This window comes from Periophthalmus magnuspinnatus, chromosome 16 (assembly GCF_009829125.3).
Source record: "Periophthalmus magnuspinnatus isolate fPerMag1 chromosome 16, fPerMag1.2.pri, whole genome shotgun sequence".
Lineage (NCBI taxonomy): Eukaryota > Metazoa > Chordata > Actinopteri > Gobiiformes > Gobiidae > Periophthalmus > Periophthalmus magnuspinnatus.
The window spans coordinates 24,286,617-24,306,654 of record NC_047141.1 but is presented as its reverse complement, the minus strand read 5'-3'; the positions used below and the strand labels follow the sequence as shown (position 1 = coordinate 24,306,654).

At 39.9% G+C, this 20,038-nt stretch overlaps 2 protein-coding genes across 2 annotated transcripts in view; one reads left to right on the top strand and one right to left on the bottom strand.

The window, feature by feature from the left end:
- Positions 1 to 20,038, top strand: part of lin37 (lin-37 DREAM MuvB core complex component) — a 114,527-nt gene that overhangs the window by 21,097 nt on the left and 73,392 nt on the right. The gene's annotated exons all lie outside the window — the stretch shown is intronic.
- st14 (ST14 transmembrane serine protease matriptase) lies at positions 8 to 19,873 on the bottom strand. The gene is made up of 19 exons (XM_033980611.2): positions 19,605 to 19,873; positions 16,575 to 16,722; positions 16,012 to 16,169; positions 15,388 to 15,458; positions 14,747 to 14,916; positions 13,432 to 13,467; positions 12,502 to 12,730; positions 11,033 to 11,172; positions 10,796 to 10,899; positions 10,332 to 10,441; positions 9,644 to 9,774; positions 8,667 to 8,771; positions 6,009 to 6,116; positions 5,370 to 5,483; positions 4,512 to 4,631; positions 3,886 to 4,066; positions 2,569 to 2,837; positions 1,761 to 1,897; positions 8 to 1,310 (listed from the first exon to the last, which is right to left on the bottom strand). The coding sequence occupies exons 1-19, from the start codon at positions 19,629 to 19,631 to the stop codon at positions 1,149 to 1,151; spliced, it is 2,520 nt and encodes an 839-aa protein (XP_033836502.1). The 5' UTR covers positions 19,632 to 19,873; the 3' UTR covers positions 8 to 1,148.

The following is a 20,038-nucleotide window of genomic DNA, read 5'->3' as shown; positions in this document are numbered from 1 at the left end:
GACAAGGTCTCATAACACACACATTTATTATGCACAACAAGATGCAAAATGACACCCAGACAAATAACACAGATAATGCAATTAGACTGTTGGGAATCAAATAAAGGATATTTATTATTCCTGCTATAGCAGATTATATAAAATATATTGCATTGTGACACGTAAAAAAAGCCCATGAAACCAAATCACTCAATATACATCAACAATTCTGTTTGAATGTACACATTTACATGTGGTCTGTATAGTAAGTTGAGACTTTCTTTGCCCCTCAATAAATAATATATGACAAATCTTTGGTATTTATTTAAAAGGGTTAAAAACTTAAAATTGTTACAAGAATAACCTTCAGTGATTGGTTTTTGCTTTCAGGTGCTTGTGACCAAGAACCATGATCAAACTTTAACCAGTCACCTGCAAACTGAACTAATCCTCTTTGAACTCTCTGCTCCCAATTTCTATTTAAATGTCATATCCTCCACAAACCAAGCAAGGCTGCAGCGGATGTGTAAAATGCTTTAAGAGTGCTGTCCAAAGTACACAATTTCAACATCAGCACTTTTGAGAGACCACAGAGTCTTAAATACTGGCCACCTTCCAAATATAACCATTGCCTTTTGAGTGGATTCATTCTCATTTGAAGTATTTAATGAATTCAATTAAAATTTACGGGCTTTTTTAAAAAGAAAAATAGTCCTGACATTTAACAAAATAAAAAGCTTTAATTAGTATAAAAACCAAGGCTCTGATTCATGTTGTAGCTAGCAGTATTGACGCTTTGCTTAAAGAGGGGAATAAAATTAGGTTCACTGTTAAAAAATACACTATAGATTCAAGATAAAACTGGCAAAATGCAACATTTATACCAGCTATTTCAAGAAGGTAATTTGTTTAAACCAGTTAAAGTGTTAAAATGTCTACTCCGTTGCAAATGTTTACCATAACACTAAAACACAAGATGGATTTACAAAACAAAATGTAGGCGAGTGTTGTGATCGTGTGGGTCAGAGGCTGAAAAACAGGTCCATTCAACAAATCCCTGAGTGCACATCTGCTACTGAGGAAATAGATCTTGGAGAGACTTCAACCAAATGTTCATCTCCGTATCCATGCCTTGGCACTATGAGGCAGCTCTCAGCACTACGTCCATTTCAGATACCGGTCTCTTTCTTGATCCAGTCCCGCAGCTTGGTGACACGCGAGTAGACACCTGGCTTATTGCGTCGTGCACAGCCTTCGCCCCAGCTCACGATCCCAGCCTGAAACCACTTCCCACTTTCCTCAAAACACGTCAGGGGTCCACCGGAGTCTCCCTGCCCAACACAACCACATCATAATGTTCATTAGACACAACAATCTACAAGCTGGTGATCATATGAATAGGCCCAGTAATTGGAGATATTAACCAAGATAGAACAATAATGTGCAATTAACCTTATATACACCATACTACACCATACTACACTACTGTATTGAAAACTACAACCGCAGACTGATGGAAGCTGCAACATTGGCTCCTCCAACAAGGAGTACCAAACACTAACTCACTCACACGCCACCGCAGCAGTATGCATTGGTCGGAGGGGCTTCTAATTGCTGACCTTTGTGTAGGTGAATAAGCACTCTAGCTACTGCTCCTTTTGCCTTTTATCAACAGCAAATTCTACCATAGAATTCTGACCTGCCCTCCATTTCAATTTTAAATTATGAGCAGTTTAGACTGATTATAATGTCACTTGAACACAACCTATTACTGTACTCACCTGGCATGCATCAACTCCTCCAGACAAGAAGCCGCTGCACATCATTCTGGATGTGACCTGTCCCTCTGTCACCGTGTTACAAACACTGTCATTGATGATTTTCACCGAGGCTTTTTGAAGCAACTGCGCCGCCCGACCTGTGCGGACGACCATACAAAAGGGTCAGGACTCATGCCATGTTACTCCACTGTTCATCACCAACATCAAAGGTGTTAATGGTCTGGATTAGTGTTGGCTAATGAAGGTTTAAGGGGCCTCCCGAGAGAGCCCATGTCTGTCTTGATATATGGTTATGGGAAGGGCTTAATGGAATAGAGAAGATTAGAAAAAGATGAGAGGAAACAGGAGGGAGGGCTGAGCGGGAGAAGAAGTGTGTCATGATGAGAGAGAGGCAGGAGGAATCAGTGGGACATTAAAGACAAGAAAGGAGACAGTGAAATGAAGATGAGCAGAGGTGAAACACAGAAAACAGCTAAATATTCTACTAAAAAAGACTTGTATTAACAATGTGTGTTTATGAAACTAAATATTAAATGTTTGAACTAAAAATGTGTATGTTGGTCAAACTAAGCCTTTAAATGTTACACAAATGGCATTGTTAATGTGTTTTTTTTCATGTGGACTAAGAGAAAATGGTTTTAAATCTTTAATTGCTATGCCAATGGTGCTAGTTTTTCCATCACTCTGAAACTCATGGATAGTTTCTAGGTATTATTTTTTTTACAATCCTATTAACAGCACAGCGGCAAATTCCATAAACAATGAAATAAGAGTAAACAAAGAAATAACATAATTTCTCATGTACTACCTCCTTCTCGCATGGCGCCCCAGCCCGTGACCCAGCAGGACATGCCTGCAGTGAAGACGTGGGAGGACGAGGGTAAGCAGATGGGCTGGATGCTGTTCGTGAACTCCAGCGGCTCGCTCAGCTCCAGCAGGGCGATGTCATAGTCAAAGGTCATCTGGTTGTAATCCGGGTGTGTGATGATCCGACGAATGGAGCGGCGTTGTACATCCTCGTGCTTGTACTGGTCCTGCATGCCACTGTAGCTCTGCCAGTTTGAGGGAATGCGGTTTCTGCCATTGAAATACACTGAGGGTGAGACTAGAGACAGACACTTGTAGACATCTGTACACATCTTTACACACAACCAGGACACCACATCTGTTCATGTGACTTTAAAACGTTCTCCCCTCCAGGCTTATAGCATAATTTTAAAAAAAGAGAATTCTACCCATTTGTAAATGGCTTGATGTGAATAGATTGAGCATTTTATGGATCTCATACTGTTGGGCAGTTAGATGCCTCAGTGGCAGTGGCTTTGGCTATAGTGCATAGTGTCATTATGTCCTCAGGCAAGACAGATATCTTGCTTAATATGAATGTGGCGTGTGAGAAATATGTGATGGCCACAGGGGCCAGGGCACAGATTGGAAGCCTTGCTTCTGTCAGTCTGCCTCAGGGCAATTGTTGCTACTGTAGTAGCTTACCATGCACAGGTATAGAATGTGCAGTGCATGAAAGTGTATAGTGCTATATAAGGCTGATGCATTATTTTTAGTGGTTGGAGTCATTTGAACACAACTCTGCAATCTTGTGTACCAAACCAAAGAGTTGAACATGAGCGCACACTGTATACTACACATCAGCGACTAACTTGATTTGTAACCAGGTCCAAACATATTGTCCATACCAAATAACTAATAATTTATACTAGCAGATAGGTGATGAAGGTGATGATGTTGATGATAATTATATGTTGCATCCATATGTAAATGAACGTAAAAGTGCTCTGGTGGCCAAGCCCTTTTTTTTTTCTTTTTTTTTTAATTCTTTCTGTTATTTTGAGTTATTTGCAGAGTAGTTTTGAATTTTGAAATAAACAGGAGCTGAGGTTCAGAGCAGGTGCAGACTTTGACTGAGACAATAACAGCAGCTGACGTTCAATCAACATGGCCAGTGTGCCACCTAGAGGGCAACATAAAAACTCCACTCCAGAAAAAAACGCAATCACTCATAATAGAACCCCAGTTATTTCCATCTTTGTAAAACCATTCATTTTAAATAGTGTTATGAATATGCAAGTCTCCGCTAATGGAAAAGATTAAACTGCATAATACTTACTCTTGGCTGTTGGTAATGAAGCAGTGTGAGGCTGAGAGAAGCCACTTGGGGGACAGGATGGAGGCTCCGCACACGTGTCCGGAGGTCAAGAAGTGAAGGCTGACCTGCCACGGCCATTCGCCCAGCTCTGCATTCTGCCCTCCAACGATGCGGTTCAGCTTATATGGTCTGGTCCCGCAGTCTAGCATTATTCACGTGGGAAATGAGAGCAGAGTATGTCAAAGGCGGGCATGACTGATCACACACAAATCAAGAGCGGAGAAAGTAGGTTGAGTAGAAGTCATTATGACACAGAATGTAAAAAATAGAACTCTTGAATACTAATATGGAGTACTGGCATATTGGCTGATCACAATGAAAGGGAACAGAGGGAGCAGCCTGGGGGTTCAATGAGGGAAAAAAACAAAAACATCAGAGATGACAAGAAATGCTTTCAAAGAAGAAATAAATAAATTAAACAGTCAAGGCTCAGGGCTCTTTCTAAGAGACAGTCCAACATGCTTCTCAACACAGACATTTCATAATCTAGTTTGAATACCACATAGAAATTAGATTCACTTTCATCTGTAGAAGAAATTAGCACAAATAGAAATAGATTTTTCTTAAAATGTGGAATAGTTTCGTACCACAATGGGCCTCGTCCGATTTATCAGAACAGTCGTCTATGCGGTCGCACTCAGCGTTGACCTTGTTGACACATTCCCCATTGTCACACTTGAAGCTGAATTCGGAGCAGATACCAGGAGCTGCGTCAAAGAAACAGGAAAAAAATAAAAATCATTACCTATTCGAATCTTGGCATTTGCTAAGTTTAACCAGTAAAACAGCACATAATTAGCAGTGCTTCAAAGTAAGGCTTGAATGCACAAAGCATAGTGATTGAAGAGCAGATTGCATTGATTGGGGCGTATTGATTGAGGTTGAGGTCTAATATCCCTCTTTACTCACAGAAGTGAAAATCAAACGGAAATGCAAGTGAGCGTTGAGAGAGAGGAAATGGATAAAGACTGAGACAGAAGTGAGAAAAAAGAGCAAAAAATATATATGATAATCAACTAGTCAGTGAACTGTATATAGAAAAAAGAAGTCAATTTCTTTATTTTCATTTTGGTCAAAATTCCAGACTACAAGGCACTGTCTTATACACTGGAGTGACTAAACCTAGTACCAGTATTGTAAATAGGGGTGGAACAAGACAACTTCCAGACACACCACAATATTGGGTCTACTAGAGCAAGACAAGAGTTCAACATAATGTATATTAAATAAATTAATATTAAAGAAATATGAAAAAGGGGGGGGGGGGGCCCTTTTTCATATTTTGGTGCCTTTGTAGCACTGCTTTTTGGAAAGCTCAACTTAACCCTTTTGTTATGTATGTGTGCAAAATCTTGTGGTAACTTTATCGAGAGATCTGGCACGAGTCTGGTCATTGATTGTAAATGTTTCTAAATGTTTAAAAATTGGATAAAACTCTAACTTACATGTTTTACAGGAGGCTTCATCACTTCCATCCTCGCAGTCTTGTCTACCGTTACAGACAACGTCCTGAGGCATACACATCCCATTCCCACAGCGCCACTCGTTGTTCTCACAGCCTGAGAGCAATCATAAAACTGAATTAGAGCTTTTCAATGAGGCATTAACCACTTTGATAACACACCCAATGAGATAAGCAGCTGCATTTGCATATCGCAGAGCTGAAAGAAATAGTGATACTTTACCCTGAGTAGTTCTAAGTTTCAGATGATGTCACAACATTCTTCAGGCCAATATTATTTAATACAGATGGATGGCAGGTAAAATGCAGTTTGTTAAAACACAAATTTTAGTTTTAATACAGTGAGTTCTAGGGTCTAGTCATTTTTAGAAATTATTAGGTCCAACATTTGTTAATTTACTTTATAAATATATTTCTTGGCTATTTCTTGACCCCAATCTGGCAGTGTGACATCATCACAGTCTAGAATCTGAAAACTACCACTTAATATATAGTATTAAGTAACAAAGCCATTAATTCTATTACAAAATAATACCACCAAAATGAACACTGCTGCAATCAGCACTACTAATTATGGTTGCTACTATTAACTATATACTACTCACAAATACAAAATACTTACTGCAGGCTTTCTCATCACTGCCATCTCCACAGTCATTGACTCGATCACAAATCCAGAGTTTTGGTTTGCATAAGCCATTGGCACAGGAAAATTGGTCCTTGTCACAACCTGGGAGCAAAATGGTATTCAGTTTGTACATGCACTAAAAAAACAAATATTGGGAAAATATACAAGAAAACAAATGAACACAGTTCTAAATAACATGGGTAAAGCTGAAATGTGTGTGATTTTCAAACTGTGAAAGGAATGTATTGAAAGCATTACCCACAGTTCCAAGTTGTTCCTAGCTCTCTCGAACCCTTTGGCACACAGCTAGTATTCATATGCATATTTCTTTCTGGACCCTGAACTGCCATCTTAATGTGGTGGAGGGTTTTGAGCAACCAAATGATCCTGGAAGCTATGTTGTTGGGAGCTTCACGCCCTTGCTAGGGTCACCCATGGCAAACAGGTCCTGGGGGATGGGTCAGACTAAGAGTGGTTCAGAAGCCCTTCATGAAGAGGATAAAAACAAGGCCAGTTATGTCCGCCTGGACTTGTGTTACTGGGGCCCCACCCTGGAGCCAGGCCTGGGGTGGGTGCTCGCCAACGAGCGCCTGGTGGCCAGGCCTTTCTCCACGGGCCCGGACGTGCTCAGCCCAGAGGAGCGACGTGGGGTCATCTTCCCGTGGACCCACCACCTGCAGGAGGATCCATGAAAGGCTGGTGCATGGAGATCTGGGCGGCGGTCAAAGGCGGGGGCCTCAACAACCAGATCTCCAGACAAGGAGACTGGTTCTGGGGACATGGAATGTCACCTCCCTCCACCTGGGGGAGGAGGGAGGAGCCTGACCCTGTGCGGAAGGTTGAGCATTACGGACTACATATAGTTGGCCTCACCTCCATGCACAGCTTGGGCTCTGGAACCACACTCCTCAAGAGGGGCTGGACTCTCCACTTCTCTGTGGAGTGTTTCCCCATGAGAAGAGGTGGCGGAATGGTGTGGGCTTGCTTATTGCCCCACACCTTGTGTTGGAGTTCACCCCGGTGAACGAGAGGGTCGCTTTGGGTCGGGGACAGGTCTCTCACTGTTGTGTCGGCCTAGGGGCCGGACTCCATTGTTGTCCTGGGAGACTTCAATGCCCATGTGGGTAACAACAGTGACACCTGGAGAGGAGTGATCAGGAAGAACGGCCTCCCTGATCTGAACCCAAGTGGAGTTCTGTTATTGGACTTCTGTGCTAGCCACAGTTTGTCCATAAGAAACACCATGTTCGAACACAAGGGTGTCCATCAGTGCAGGTGGCACCGCGACACTCTAGGTCGGAGGTCGATGTTCGACTTTGTTGTCGTGTCATCTGACCTTCGGCCGCGTGTCTCGGACACTTGGGTGAAGAGAGGGGCAGAGCTGTCAACCGATTACCACCGTGTGGTGAGTTGGATCCGCTGAGGAGGAAGCCGGACAGACCCGGCATGCTCAAGTGTATTGTGAGGGTCTGTTGGGATCCCGGGGGATCCCGACTGGAGACATGGATTCCAAGTGGGCCATGTTCTCCACCTCTATTGTTGATGCGGCTGCTTGTAGCTGTGGTCCCCGACCCCGGTGGTGGACACCGGAAGTAAGGAATACCATTAGGCTGAAGGAGTCCTACACTCACCTATGATCATGAGCTTCAGGTAATGACCAAAAGGAAAAAGATTGCGGATACAAGCGGCCAAAATGAGTTTCCTCCGCAGGGTGGCTGGGCGCTCCCTTAGAGATAAAGTGAGGAGCTCGGAATAGAGCTGCTGCTCCTCCACGTCAAGAGGAACCAGCTGAGGTGGCTCAGACATCTGTTCCGGATGCCTCCTGGACGCCTCCCCGAGGGAGGTGTTCCGAGCATGTACCACCGGAAGGAGGCCCCTGGGGAGACCCAGGGCATGCTGGAGGGATTATGTCTCTCAGCTGGCCTGGGAACACCTTGGGGTCCCACCAGAGGAGCTGGAGGACGTGTCTAGGGTGAGGGAAGTCTGGGAGACCCTCCTATGGCTGCTGCCTCTGCGACCCGGTTCCGGATAAGTGGTAGAAAATGGATGGATGGATTTCTTTCTGGACATGTGCCCAGCTTTAGAACAGATTTAATTCTTCTTTTCTTTTTTTTAAGTAAGATTGATCGCTGTAGCACAGCCAAAATGCACTCATTCTAAAGCGTATAGAAAATGCATAAATTAGACGTCCGCACACAATAAGTGCTGCTTTTACAAAATAATCAGTGAGTAGGGATGCAGTGATCCAGTTTTACATGTTCAGATACCGATGTCGATACTTTTGCCCTCTACCTACACCCAGTATCAACTGATATCAGTGCAGAGACTGAAAATAGCATTTATTTCTGTTAAAGACAAATAACACATTTTGATCATTTTTCACCTCATGTTTTGTAACTAGAGACAGCTTTGTAAAAATACAAGTTTAATATTATGAAACGTTTGAGCCAACATTGGCCAGTAAATTGTCTTATTGCACCATTTTACAGACTGAAATGGGATATTGGCTGCATTCCTACTAATGAGGGTAAACAAAATTTACTCTTTTGAAAAAAAAAAGTCAGGTACCCTAATCAATCTCATATACAGTAAAAGACCAAAGTGAGAAAAAGAAATAACTCGTCAGAGTTCTGAGAGTGAAGAGAGACTTACTGCATTTGATCTCGTCACTCATGTCACCGCAGTCGTTCCAGCCGTCGCACTTCAGTTCCTTGGAAATGCACAGACCAGAGAGGCAGGCAAACTCATTGGGACAAGCTGAAAGTAAAAGATAAAGGAGAATTGCACTGACACAGCTGTAATTCAAGAACCTTTATCATCCACGCTGATGTTCATTGTTAACACAGGAGCCACTGCACTCTGACTGACTCACCTATTAAATAGGTTAATTTAGATGCACAATGTAACGTATCTAGTTGTACTTTTCTGCTTGTCAGGAGAAGATATTGCTTTGCCTGGAATGTTCCACAGTATAACACTAAAATTATCTCAATAGAGAGAGTAAACAATGCCAACAGGCCGAGTTACAAGACAGATCTGTAGAGAGGTGACCCTACTTTCAAGGTATTTTCAGCAATAAAAACACCTGTCATCAAATAGATGCAAGTTAAAGAACTTTAAATCCATACTGTGGAAGATTCCAGGGAAAGTAACAACTCCATGGAGACAAGCAGGTGGCATAACCAGAAAAGTTACATAGTGCACCTTTAAGATGTGTATACTTGCATCTAGACAAGTTTGAACAGCCACTATTAGTAAGGTAGAAAGATCAGTGTGTAATGCAATGAAGGAAATTAGAAATAAAATCTGTTCTAATATAAACTGACAGTATGACAGGTTAAAAATTGATATTAACAAAGCTTTTCAGAATGAAGTGTAGCTGTCAGGTAGTGAATGACCCAAGTAGTGAGTGAGGCCAATAAACACAATTTGAGCCAATTCATGAAGCACTTGGCTGTCACTCCTGCAATTTCCAAACTAAACCACTATATTTTACTGTCAGTCACAACTCCCTGGAGCCACTCCACGACTTTATTTCTAATGACATCCGGTACAAGTCTCACTGTCAACATTTAATTTGACATCTCAAAAAATTGTATAAATGTAGTGTAGACAGCATATGAACTCACGGTTATTGGGATCATAGGCGCTATACTCGGCACTAAAGCCTTTGTCAGTAAACGACTCATCAGAATGAAACAGAACTTCGAGCTCATTGGTGGAACTGGTTAGTGACAGGGAAGACATCTCACCACAATACCTGAAAAAAGTGCAAATATGTGAGCATCAGCTGGTAGATATGTGAACATGGAAAGAGATGGACTCAATGCATTATAGACATAAATCTTTGCACTGTTCAGAGTGGAAAAAAAGACAATAAAATGGACAGTAGTTAAACTGTCTAAATTGGATCAGTATTTATTAACTCAGTTATAATATGGGTGATATTAATATACTTATATCAACAGTGGCTATAGTAATAGTTGCAGTAGAAGTAGGAGATCTTTTAGTTAATGGCACGTTTAGTTCTTTTTAATCAATATTGTTTGTTCGTTTAATGTCAACTTAAACAATAGAATTTCAAGTTATGATACCTATCATTACAGCATTGAGTCATTTTATCATTACCAATGAAACAATATAATGTATATATTATATTTTCCGTGGCATATTTTCCAATTTTAAACATTTCCAATTTCTTTTGCAAATAAGGTATCCAAAAAGACAAAAAAAAAAAAAACAAAAAAAAAAAACAGCTTTTGGATTACATTTTTATGAACAGCTTTGCCAGCTAATTATATTGTTTTTGATTCTCACTTTACATCCATGGCCTGCACATAGTCTTTGTGGCACACACGGACGTCCACACCAGGCTCCTTCATGCGGAACATAGTGAATTTCAGACGCACTTTTTGCCCAGAGGGAACCTGCAGCAAAGAGAGGGGGCAGATTTGTGTTTCAAAGTCTTATTTACAATGCAAGTAACCCCTCAACCAACACACTGAATCATATATGCACGTAAAACAGCCATGCACTGAAAATTGAAATGTATGAAGTGTATTTTACCATTGCAACACACACTACACACAACATACTGCGGCCCGGTAAAGGCTGCAGCAGTAAAAGCAGCCTGACATATGAAGATAGAAGAGGTACTGAACAGCTTGGCTTCTGTACTGCTGCCTCAGCACCCCTCTCATGGCAGGATAAGGACGGGGAGGGGAGGAGTGGGGGAGTTTTGCCAGTGAAAGAGAAGGAGGGGGAGCAGCTCTGGAACAAACCTTGATGGTCCATTTGCAGTCAGTGGCAGGGGGGTAGAAGCTGGGGTGCTGTGGAGAGGTGATCACTCCCTTGCTATCAGTGAGGACACCGCCACATCTCTGAACTGAAAAATAAAGCACACTGCTGCTTACTTCTAATAATGAACAACCCATAGATATTTCAAAATGCCTGTTACGGTTATTTCCACACAAATGTAAATTTTGCTAATACTGTTGTATAAGTGCTACTATAATTACCAGAAGCCTTGGGTAGAGCTTTATAGACAGCCTTAAAGCCTGGTTTCTGGATGTCTCCGTCAGTGATGAAGTTAATTAACATAATGTTCCCCGATGACACCACCTCCAGTGGGTTGGTCGGAGGTCGCTGACCACACTTCCTGCAGGAAAAAAAGAAAAAAATAGAATGTTTAGATCTACAACTCAAAGATGGACATTGCACCTAGAGTAAAATGAGTTACAAAAACCTTGGACAGTTCTAGGATGGCCTACTTTACCAAAATCAAGCATTTTTTACAGACTATACACTGAAAATATGGAGGAGATGAAAGGAGCGATCCTGCTCAGAAAAAGGCCTGTGTGTAGTTTCAAAGTCAAACATGAGCTCCATTAGTAAAAAGTTTGAGCGCTGCTGGAGGCAGAGCTGCGGAGGTGTGAATGACACTGCTAGAGCACTAATACATCTAACTCCAGTAGAATAATGTAATTATATTGTATTATATTATGGCTCTCATAAACTCCATGTCACCTTGGATAAAGTTGATTACTCAATAGCATTATAAAAGCGTTATGCATCACTTGGTAACTCAGATTTGTTTGGCAGTGGTTTCGGGAACAGCCCGGGGCTACAACTGATGTTGTACGAGGGGTCTGTATTTCTAAAGCAAATCAGCAGTCTCTCATTGACACAGTGCAATCACACACAGAGGCGCAGTAGACTTCAGCCTGGCACCCTCCACACGTTTAAAGGTCTTTCTGAGCCAACTCAATCTCACAGAGGTCTCCAATGTTAACAATAAAATGAGATGTGCTGTGCTAAAAGCTGCAGGGCCAGAGAAGCAGAAAAAGTAGTAATCACAAACGTAGTAAAAGGAGCAGGGTGGGGTGTTTTTTCAACACACATCAAAACTGCTTTTACTCCAAACTCCCAGTGCAACATTTCATTCAAGCACAAAGTGATTTCTAGCAGTACTCCTCTGGGAATGTTGTTCAACGATATTTCTCCCCTCTCGGATCTTCAAGGCAAAATAAATGACAAAGTGTGTTGGTTTAACCCTGTCAACAGAGACCTTAGAATGTTTGAGGCAGAGCTGGATTTTTTGTCACCATTTTAATTTTTATCTTGCAAGCAAAAGGGCAACATGAGTACTTGGATAATCTAACCATTCACATTTTCTTTACTACTTTGCAGTTATTAAAGCTGAGAAAATAAGCTTTTTTTTCCCTTGTGAAATAATGTTCTGTAACAACCCTTTGTTATCTGCAAATAATTGTAAAAGGTTTGATAGATTACTATGTTATATTTTGGGATGAGTTTGGGTTGGCTGTGCTAGGGCAGTCTACTCTGTTTTACAAAGTTGTGAACGTGAACACAAGGACTTGTGAGAGCTAGGAACAAGTTAAGTGTCATGAAACAGCTTAAAAAAAATGATCCCTTTTACAGTTTGAACATCTGGACCGGTACCCCAGGTTTAATCCCAAATGCTTACTCTGTGATCGTCTGAGAGTCATCCGGACTTAGCGAGTCGTAGATGGACACAAAGTCGTCAGTACAGTCATCTTCAATGTGGAAAAGGGGAAAATCGACAGAGATGACATTCTCCTCAGAGGCTCGAATCTGCCACTGACACCTGGATTTGGCTGGATAAGCATCGGGAAAACCAGGAGAGGTGAAGGACTGTTGATCTTCTGAGGCCTCCAACGTGAAGAAACACTCTCCTGAAACAAAACAATCAGTTGTTGTGATACAGATTAATATTATATATTAATATAAGTTAATATTTGAAGCTTTATTCGATTTAAGGTGAGACAAGAGAAAGAAAACCACTATTTAGTAAAGAAACTTGAATTAGGTAGTAGGGCCTTTATAATGTTTGACTGGAAAATTTCTTTGTATTTAGAGGCAAATTACATGTTAAAGCAAGAGCAAAAAAGAGCAAAAACCTTAAAATTGTCGGGAAAAAAAGGAAAATTGTTTTTGCTGCCCTTAATATTTATTTATGTATTTTGGCTTTATGGCTTACTTTTCATCAAGCAACAAATAGTGATTTGAATAAGAATTAGCTTTTGTATTGTAGGTGCTTTTGGCTTACTGTCTCATTATGCTCTCACCCTTTGAAGATACATTATGGGTTTGATAAATAAAAACATAAATATGTGTATGCTGACAAAATGAATGACAACACCTTTCAATTATTTATGGATCTGTCCATAATAAGAGATCAATGTATGAGAAATCCATATAAAAGACAGCATATGATGGTGAATACATTTTACAGAGAGTGAACAAACTGCTGGTCAGATGAGTGGCATTGCGTGTACAATGCAGTCTGGAGCAGTCATCTGTTAAAGCTGACTGTGAGGTGGCCAGCTGGAAAATGACTACTGTGTGAGATTGAGGTAGGACATGGTGTACTCACTGGCACTGGGGTTCCTGGCCATACGTGGATCTGTGACTGGACACACATAAAAAGGGAGAGAAAAATGAGAAGGGTAAGAAAAGGTCACTAAACTTGAAAGGTTGAATGAATTTGATGCATGAGGCTGAAATATATGGGTTGTAAATTTTGTGGTTAAAAGAACAGCTATAATGGTGGTGGGTGGGCTTATGAGTATGAGAAATGACAAAATATTCAGATCATGATTTTCTTTGAGACTAAATCACAATTTCAGTTCATGCACTCTTAATATATATGGGTCTAAGTTACTTAAACCACATGCTGATTCTGAGAAGGATTAGAGCTACGTTAAACAGACAATTATTGAATCATAATGACAATTTCACCGAAATAACACTGGGATCACCATGATTTCAGATTTATCACCATATCGCCCATACTTATATTGCCCATACTTAGCAGTCTATTTCACCTTAATAATACATTTCTATTTTACAATCTGGGACATCAAATCCCAAACTGAAATTTAAAGAGAAGTAAAAACCCTGAGTCATGGGGCTGGCATTTCGGCGCGTGGCCAGAAAATAGACAAATGCCACAAGAATGCTGAGTGGACAGAAGAAGAGAAAGCGCTGTCTCGAGCCAGGTTAAGGCTGAGCTAATGTCATTAGAGGATTCAAGCTGCATAAAATGTGCACTTTCTAATGCAGCAGGAGCACAGGAGCACAGGAGCACAGGAGCACAGGGGCCTGGCCCATCTGCCAACATCTTATCACCACAGTTTCCTACACTAGAAATAATGTGCTCATAGTATCCTTAACAGTGATACGAGGGGACAATGACCTTTTGCAGCTCTATATTCATATAGTTGTCCATCTTTTCTCAAATGCCAAATATATCTGTTTGCATTTGCATTGGTTACCAGAGCCTTAGAATGAGGTTTCACTATAGCGCAAGTATTTATTCTGTTGCTATAATAATTTGTTAGCCGCCCAGGGTTTCTGGCACATTTAAAAATGCACTATATAAAATTTCACACGGACAGTCACCCACCTGCTTGTTTCCATGGAAATATTATTGCCATGCCTGAAATGCTCCACAAAATGTGGACAATTAATTAAACAATTAAACTCCATGGACGCAAGCAGGGATTCCATTAGGGTAAGTTACAGGTATGTGGCACATTCCAGGCAAAACAATAACATCTCCATGGACACCAGCAGGTGCCGGACCCACTCAAGTGAAAAGTTACATAGTGTACCTTTAACAAATATTATATTAACACTATTGCAGATTGCAATGATATGTAATTCAATGTGTTTTGTATGATACATACATGATGCAGTGATTTCATGTATGTTGATAGCCGTGGGCTGTAAACTACGAGCCTTTTGAATTCCAGCCTCCAATACCTCCAGGACACGCTCCTCTGAGAACTCTGGAACCACCTCCAGGTTATCTGGGGGGATGTCAAACTGAGACCAGTAGTAGGCGATCACACCCTCACTAAGAGAAAGAGAGTACTGTCAAATGTTCAAGTTTACATATGACAAAAAACAGTTGCCCATCGTTGTAGAATGACCTGTCACCATTAACACCTTATCTAGTGTATTTAACTCCTCTATTCATAATTTTGCTTTTACTATTTTACATAGGGCTGTGCAAAATATTGATTTCATGAACATAAACAAGACTATTCATCAGTGCCAATTAACATAAAAAATAGCCACATTCATTCCTGCAGAGTCTGAACCCGGCTCTAAACCATATGTTTTACTGACAGAGGATTGGCAGTGGACTCCAAACTCAAGCTGGTCATCAACAATCTTGATTCTATTAAAACTTTATTCATTTTAAACGTAGGATTTCTTTGCCCATTTCCTATTGCATTCTTTTATCATTTATCAAGTGAGCTACAGTGACCAAATTATTACTATGTGGCTTAAAATGATCAATGTAAAAAAACCTAAGTCTTACCTGAAAGCTGTAACCACCGTCTTGGTGTAATATTTCTGTAGGAGTTCATCTTCATCGTAATAGGACTTCAGCTGTTAAAGGCATGAGATATTGTTATAGTTAGATAGACATTTTCAACAGATAGTGCAAGTCTTCAGTTTAAAAGGCCCATAATAAGCAAAATTACCATAGTTGTGTTGTTTCATTTCTTTTTTACAAACTGTTTTGTATTATACACTACCAGCTAGACACACAAAACTCAATCAATGTTTTTTTTTTCTTTATGTTTACTAAATCCAACATTTTAGAAAAATACAGAAGACAACAAATATATATGAAGTAAGATCTATGTAATTATGTAGCAAAGAAAAACAGTTAAATAACTACAATTAAAAAAAACAACAACAACTTAATAATCAAATGCTCAAAGTAGCCTCCCTCTGCTTTGTCGGAAAAAGGTATTTAACGTTTATCTAACTCTTTACTACATAATTCCATACATCTTGCTTCATGTATTTGATGTTTTCCATATGTATCTAAAATGTAGAAAGTAGTAAGCATAAAGAAAAAATATATATACCGGTATATTGAATGAAGGGTGTGTCCAAACTTTTGACTGGTATTGTATAAATTATATAAACTCACTTGAGCCTCCAGCACACGAGCCATATCAGTGAACTGTGGACTAGAGGTGTCTTCTAACTTCTGATCGTAAGGTTGGTCTGTTAGCTTCATGTGACCACTGAACACTTGGACTGATGCTTGGCGTTGAGAGCTTAGCGTCGGATCTTTGTCATCTTTAACTGTAAAATATAAGATAAATAAAATAAAGAGAGCTGGACTTTTAATGAACTGATAGAAAGTTCCCGTTGAGCAAAGGCAGTTTATAGACATGTTTGTTTAATGATCAGAGTACGACCAACTACAATTTCTTTCCTCTTGGCAACTCAAAGCTTTCAAAACGTCTAATACTAATGGGAAATACTGGTGTCCAAACACATTTAACGAGTGTGATTTCAAAGGACAGAAGCTTCAAACACTGTCTAAATGAGCCGCTTTATCTAAAACTTGAGACAGAAACGCAACCACTTATGTCAAGAAACTTACAATGTTGCCATATTAAAATGCCCAAACATTACTCCAGTTTTGATTGGTTCTTGTTAAAAAGCACCCTGTTAAATAAGTTTGATGACAGGGCTCTTACTTACAGACAAAAAGCCAAATAAGAAATGCTGCTACCGCTGCCACAATGAGAACAGCCACCAGGATGCCGATGGCGATGGCTGTCTTATTCCTTGATCGAGTCTTCTGTTTATTGGTTAGGAAGTCGATCTGCTCATGCTGGCCATTCCGATCCTAGAAACAGAAGCAGTATAAAAGTTAATATCTGGAAAATTTTGGTTAAGGTTGAAAAAGATTTACATTGTGTACATAGACAGATATCTTATTGTGTGAGTCTGTTGTTTTTCCATTTCTGTTTGTCGAAAGCCATGTGAAGCAAGTCAACAATACAATATTTCTATCTGTATATAAAAGTATCATGAGTTTTTTGTGTATCAAAAATTATAATAATATTGTGATAATGTTTTTGGAATCTATCAGAAATGTGCTAAAAGTGCCTACTTTACTCAAAAAGCAAATGAACAGTAAGATTAGCCACAAAAGGGCAGAAAAATCACTTAATGCCATTTTTGAGAGATTTCTTTACTTTTTAATTCGCTCTTTTTGCAGGTTTTAATAAAAAAAAAATAAAAAAAGTTATACAATATTATTTGTATTTGTAATCTCTGGGAAATCTTGGGAATTCATTGCCTAATACTGCGTGTTTCGTAAATGTGAATGCCTTGTTGAGTTTGGACTGCTGCCACTTGGCCAGGACACTTGTAAAAGAGATTATTCATGTCTTCATTTTTATCCTGGTTACATAAAAGATTTAATAAATGAATAATTATGCATTTATTAAAATGTATAGTTTATAAGAAATCAGATCCCATGTTTCAATTTCCATTTCTCAAAAAACATCATGCTGGAACATATTTGCAAATTTGTCATCAGTATCACTAAGATAAGGAACCAGCCAAACTAACACTATTCAAGTGGGGACAAATTTAAATCAGAGTACAAATTTCCCTTTGGGCGTATTAAAAATTACAAAAACAAATTGTAAATGAATAGCTCTGGCTCTACCTGACTGAAGTATGTTTTTAATCACAAAACCTTGACTAATCTAATTCACTCCTTTGACTCACTGAAATCGAGGAAAGCTGGCCGAGCAGGTTTGAGCTGGGGACAATTCTCCTATAAAAATGAAATGAATAAGTGACCTCCACCAATATGATATCATGTCCCAAAAGGCATCGTGGGACTTTGTAGGATTTTACAACAGTGACAGGTCCTAGCACGCAGCTTCACCTTACGGCAGCTGAACTGGTGTAACCTGTTTGTGTCACAGCTTCTGCACTCACAACTGCATAACCCATAAATACAGAACAACCATTAGGACTAAGAGAATTATTCCAGCAATTATAGGCATGCAAGGTCTGTCAATAATGTATGTGTGCCAGGCTTTCACAAGTGGGTGGATAGAAGGAAAAGGTTTCAGGCCAGTTAGTAATCAACACACAATGAATTCAGCGGCTGCAGCCTGTGAGTGAAGAACCCCAAGAGCCATTAGGGATGGAAAATCACTTTGGTATTAAATCAATTTGTCAGATATGCTGCCCCTTAAGATGGAGGCTCAATTACATGAGTCCAGATGATAACTCATGGCAATTAAGGGCTATTCTTATCCAGCCCAGGCCTCCACACATGTTTTCTAATTGGAATCTTTAACAGCAATCATAGACCAGAATGGAGAGAATCATTAGAGATGGGGTCAGCAAGTGCTCCTGGGTCTGTCTCTATCAGTCACCCTGATCACAGCCTAATAAAGCCATTATACGCTCTTCAGCAGAGGCTAATGCTACGACTTTTCCTAGAGTGCACTGCTAAACTTTTCCATTTCTGGCATCTTTTTAAGCATGCAACATTGAAACATTACGAAACAACAAAAATAAATAGGTAGAAGCATAGACAACTGAATATTAAGCTGCAGATATCTGACGATGAGTGATTGTGAGTAGATGAACCAGTTTGACAGGAGGGGAGACGAGCTGTTACTGAGGTGGGGTTTGAAGGAACAGTTAACAGACTATAGAAAACTTAGGCTTTCATTAAAACTAAGACAATACTATAGAAGCAAATGAGCAGGATGTTTGTGTCACATAGTACACATCAAATATGCATTATACCATTTCAAATTGTTAATCAAGCTACAATCTGTTTTACATAAATTTCTTCTGGTTTCCTTTTATAAATGATCAATGTTGCAAAAGTAACAGTCTATTGAGCAATGAAATAACAACCTTGTTTGACGGAAGATCAGGTTATGGGTCAACTTTAACCTGTTCCTGTTAACGTTTTATGATTAGTAATGTCAACAGATAGAGTGACTCGTACACACCTCTGCATATTAGCATATCCATTGTAGTTTGTGTTAAAATGTTGACGTGTACATTCCTCAAACTAGAAAGTTAATGTAGTTAAAGATTAAACTTTGTCAAGGCTTCAGTTTATATGCAACGCTACACATTTCATATGAACGCATAAGACCGAAAGAAAGAAGGTCTTAAACAGATTTATCTACTATTCATCTATGGGCAGTAGACATAAAAAGATGACCAATGCACCACTTCTAACAAGACCTAGGCCTACTTGTACTATTAGTAACTTAGATGTACATCAAGTTTCACATAACAGAAATTAGGACCAAGCTACTGTGATTTATCACTTCTCTGTGTCATGTAGGGACAATGGGGATCGGTGAATGGATGCCAGATCATTTCTAGGAACCACAGGGAAGGGCTCTAGGAAAACTCATGTTTGTTTACCCCACCTACTTTTGAATAAGTTTAGGTAAGAATCTGTGTCACAAATTGTGTACTAATCCAGAGCAAAGTCAGTAAAGTCATTTAAACTCCCATACTAGCCTAAAGCAGCTATACACTCAGATTAAGTGAGAAATATTTGTGATTTTAACCAACATGACATTCTTAGGCCCATTATTTGGTAACTGACATTCTCCAATGCAAGTTTCATCTCAAAAACTCCTTCTTACAGTTTTAGTAGGCTACAATTATGCAATCAGTCATCTATCTAGCCTTTCCGCCTTTCAAATTGTGCAATATTGACAAACTTACATTGTACTCGTATCTGGCGGAGTGCATTTTGAAGCAGCTCCCGGGGAAGATCTACTCAGATTAGGCGACACCTTCCTGTTCCACCCCCGGTACAGCGTTCCCCTCGGAGTGCTCAGGTGTCCGTCCTCAAAATGAACTCCAAAGACAAATACAGTAGACAAATCAATCAATTCTCTTTGTCAGATTGTTTGGTCGCCGTTTGATACTGCTACAAACAATTTGTGGTCTTCCTCACACACCTAAACCACGCCCAGATACCTGCGTAAAGTGAGTGCGCGCTTCACCTGTCAAACCAAATATAGGCCACACGTTTGTCACAGCTTTTCTTGGGCAATATAGAGGTGTGGATGTTAAAATAATAGTACTGATAAAGGTTTAAGTAGCAAGTAGCTTAGATTTAAGGTTATTTCAATGCATTCCACAGACAAATCAAA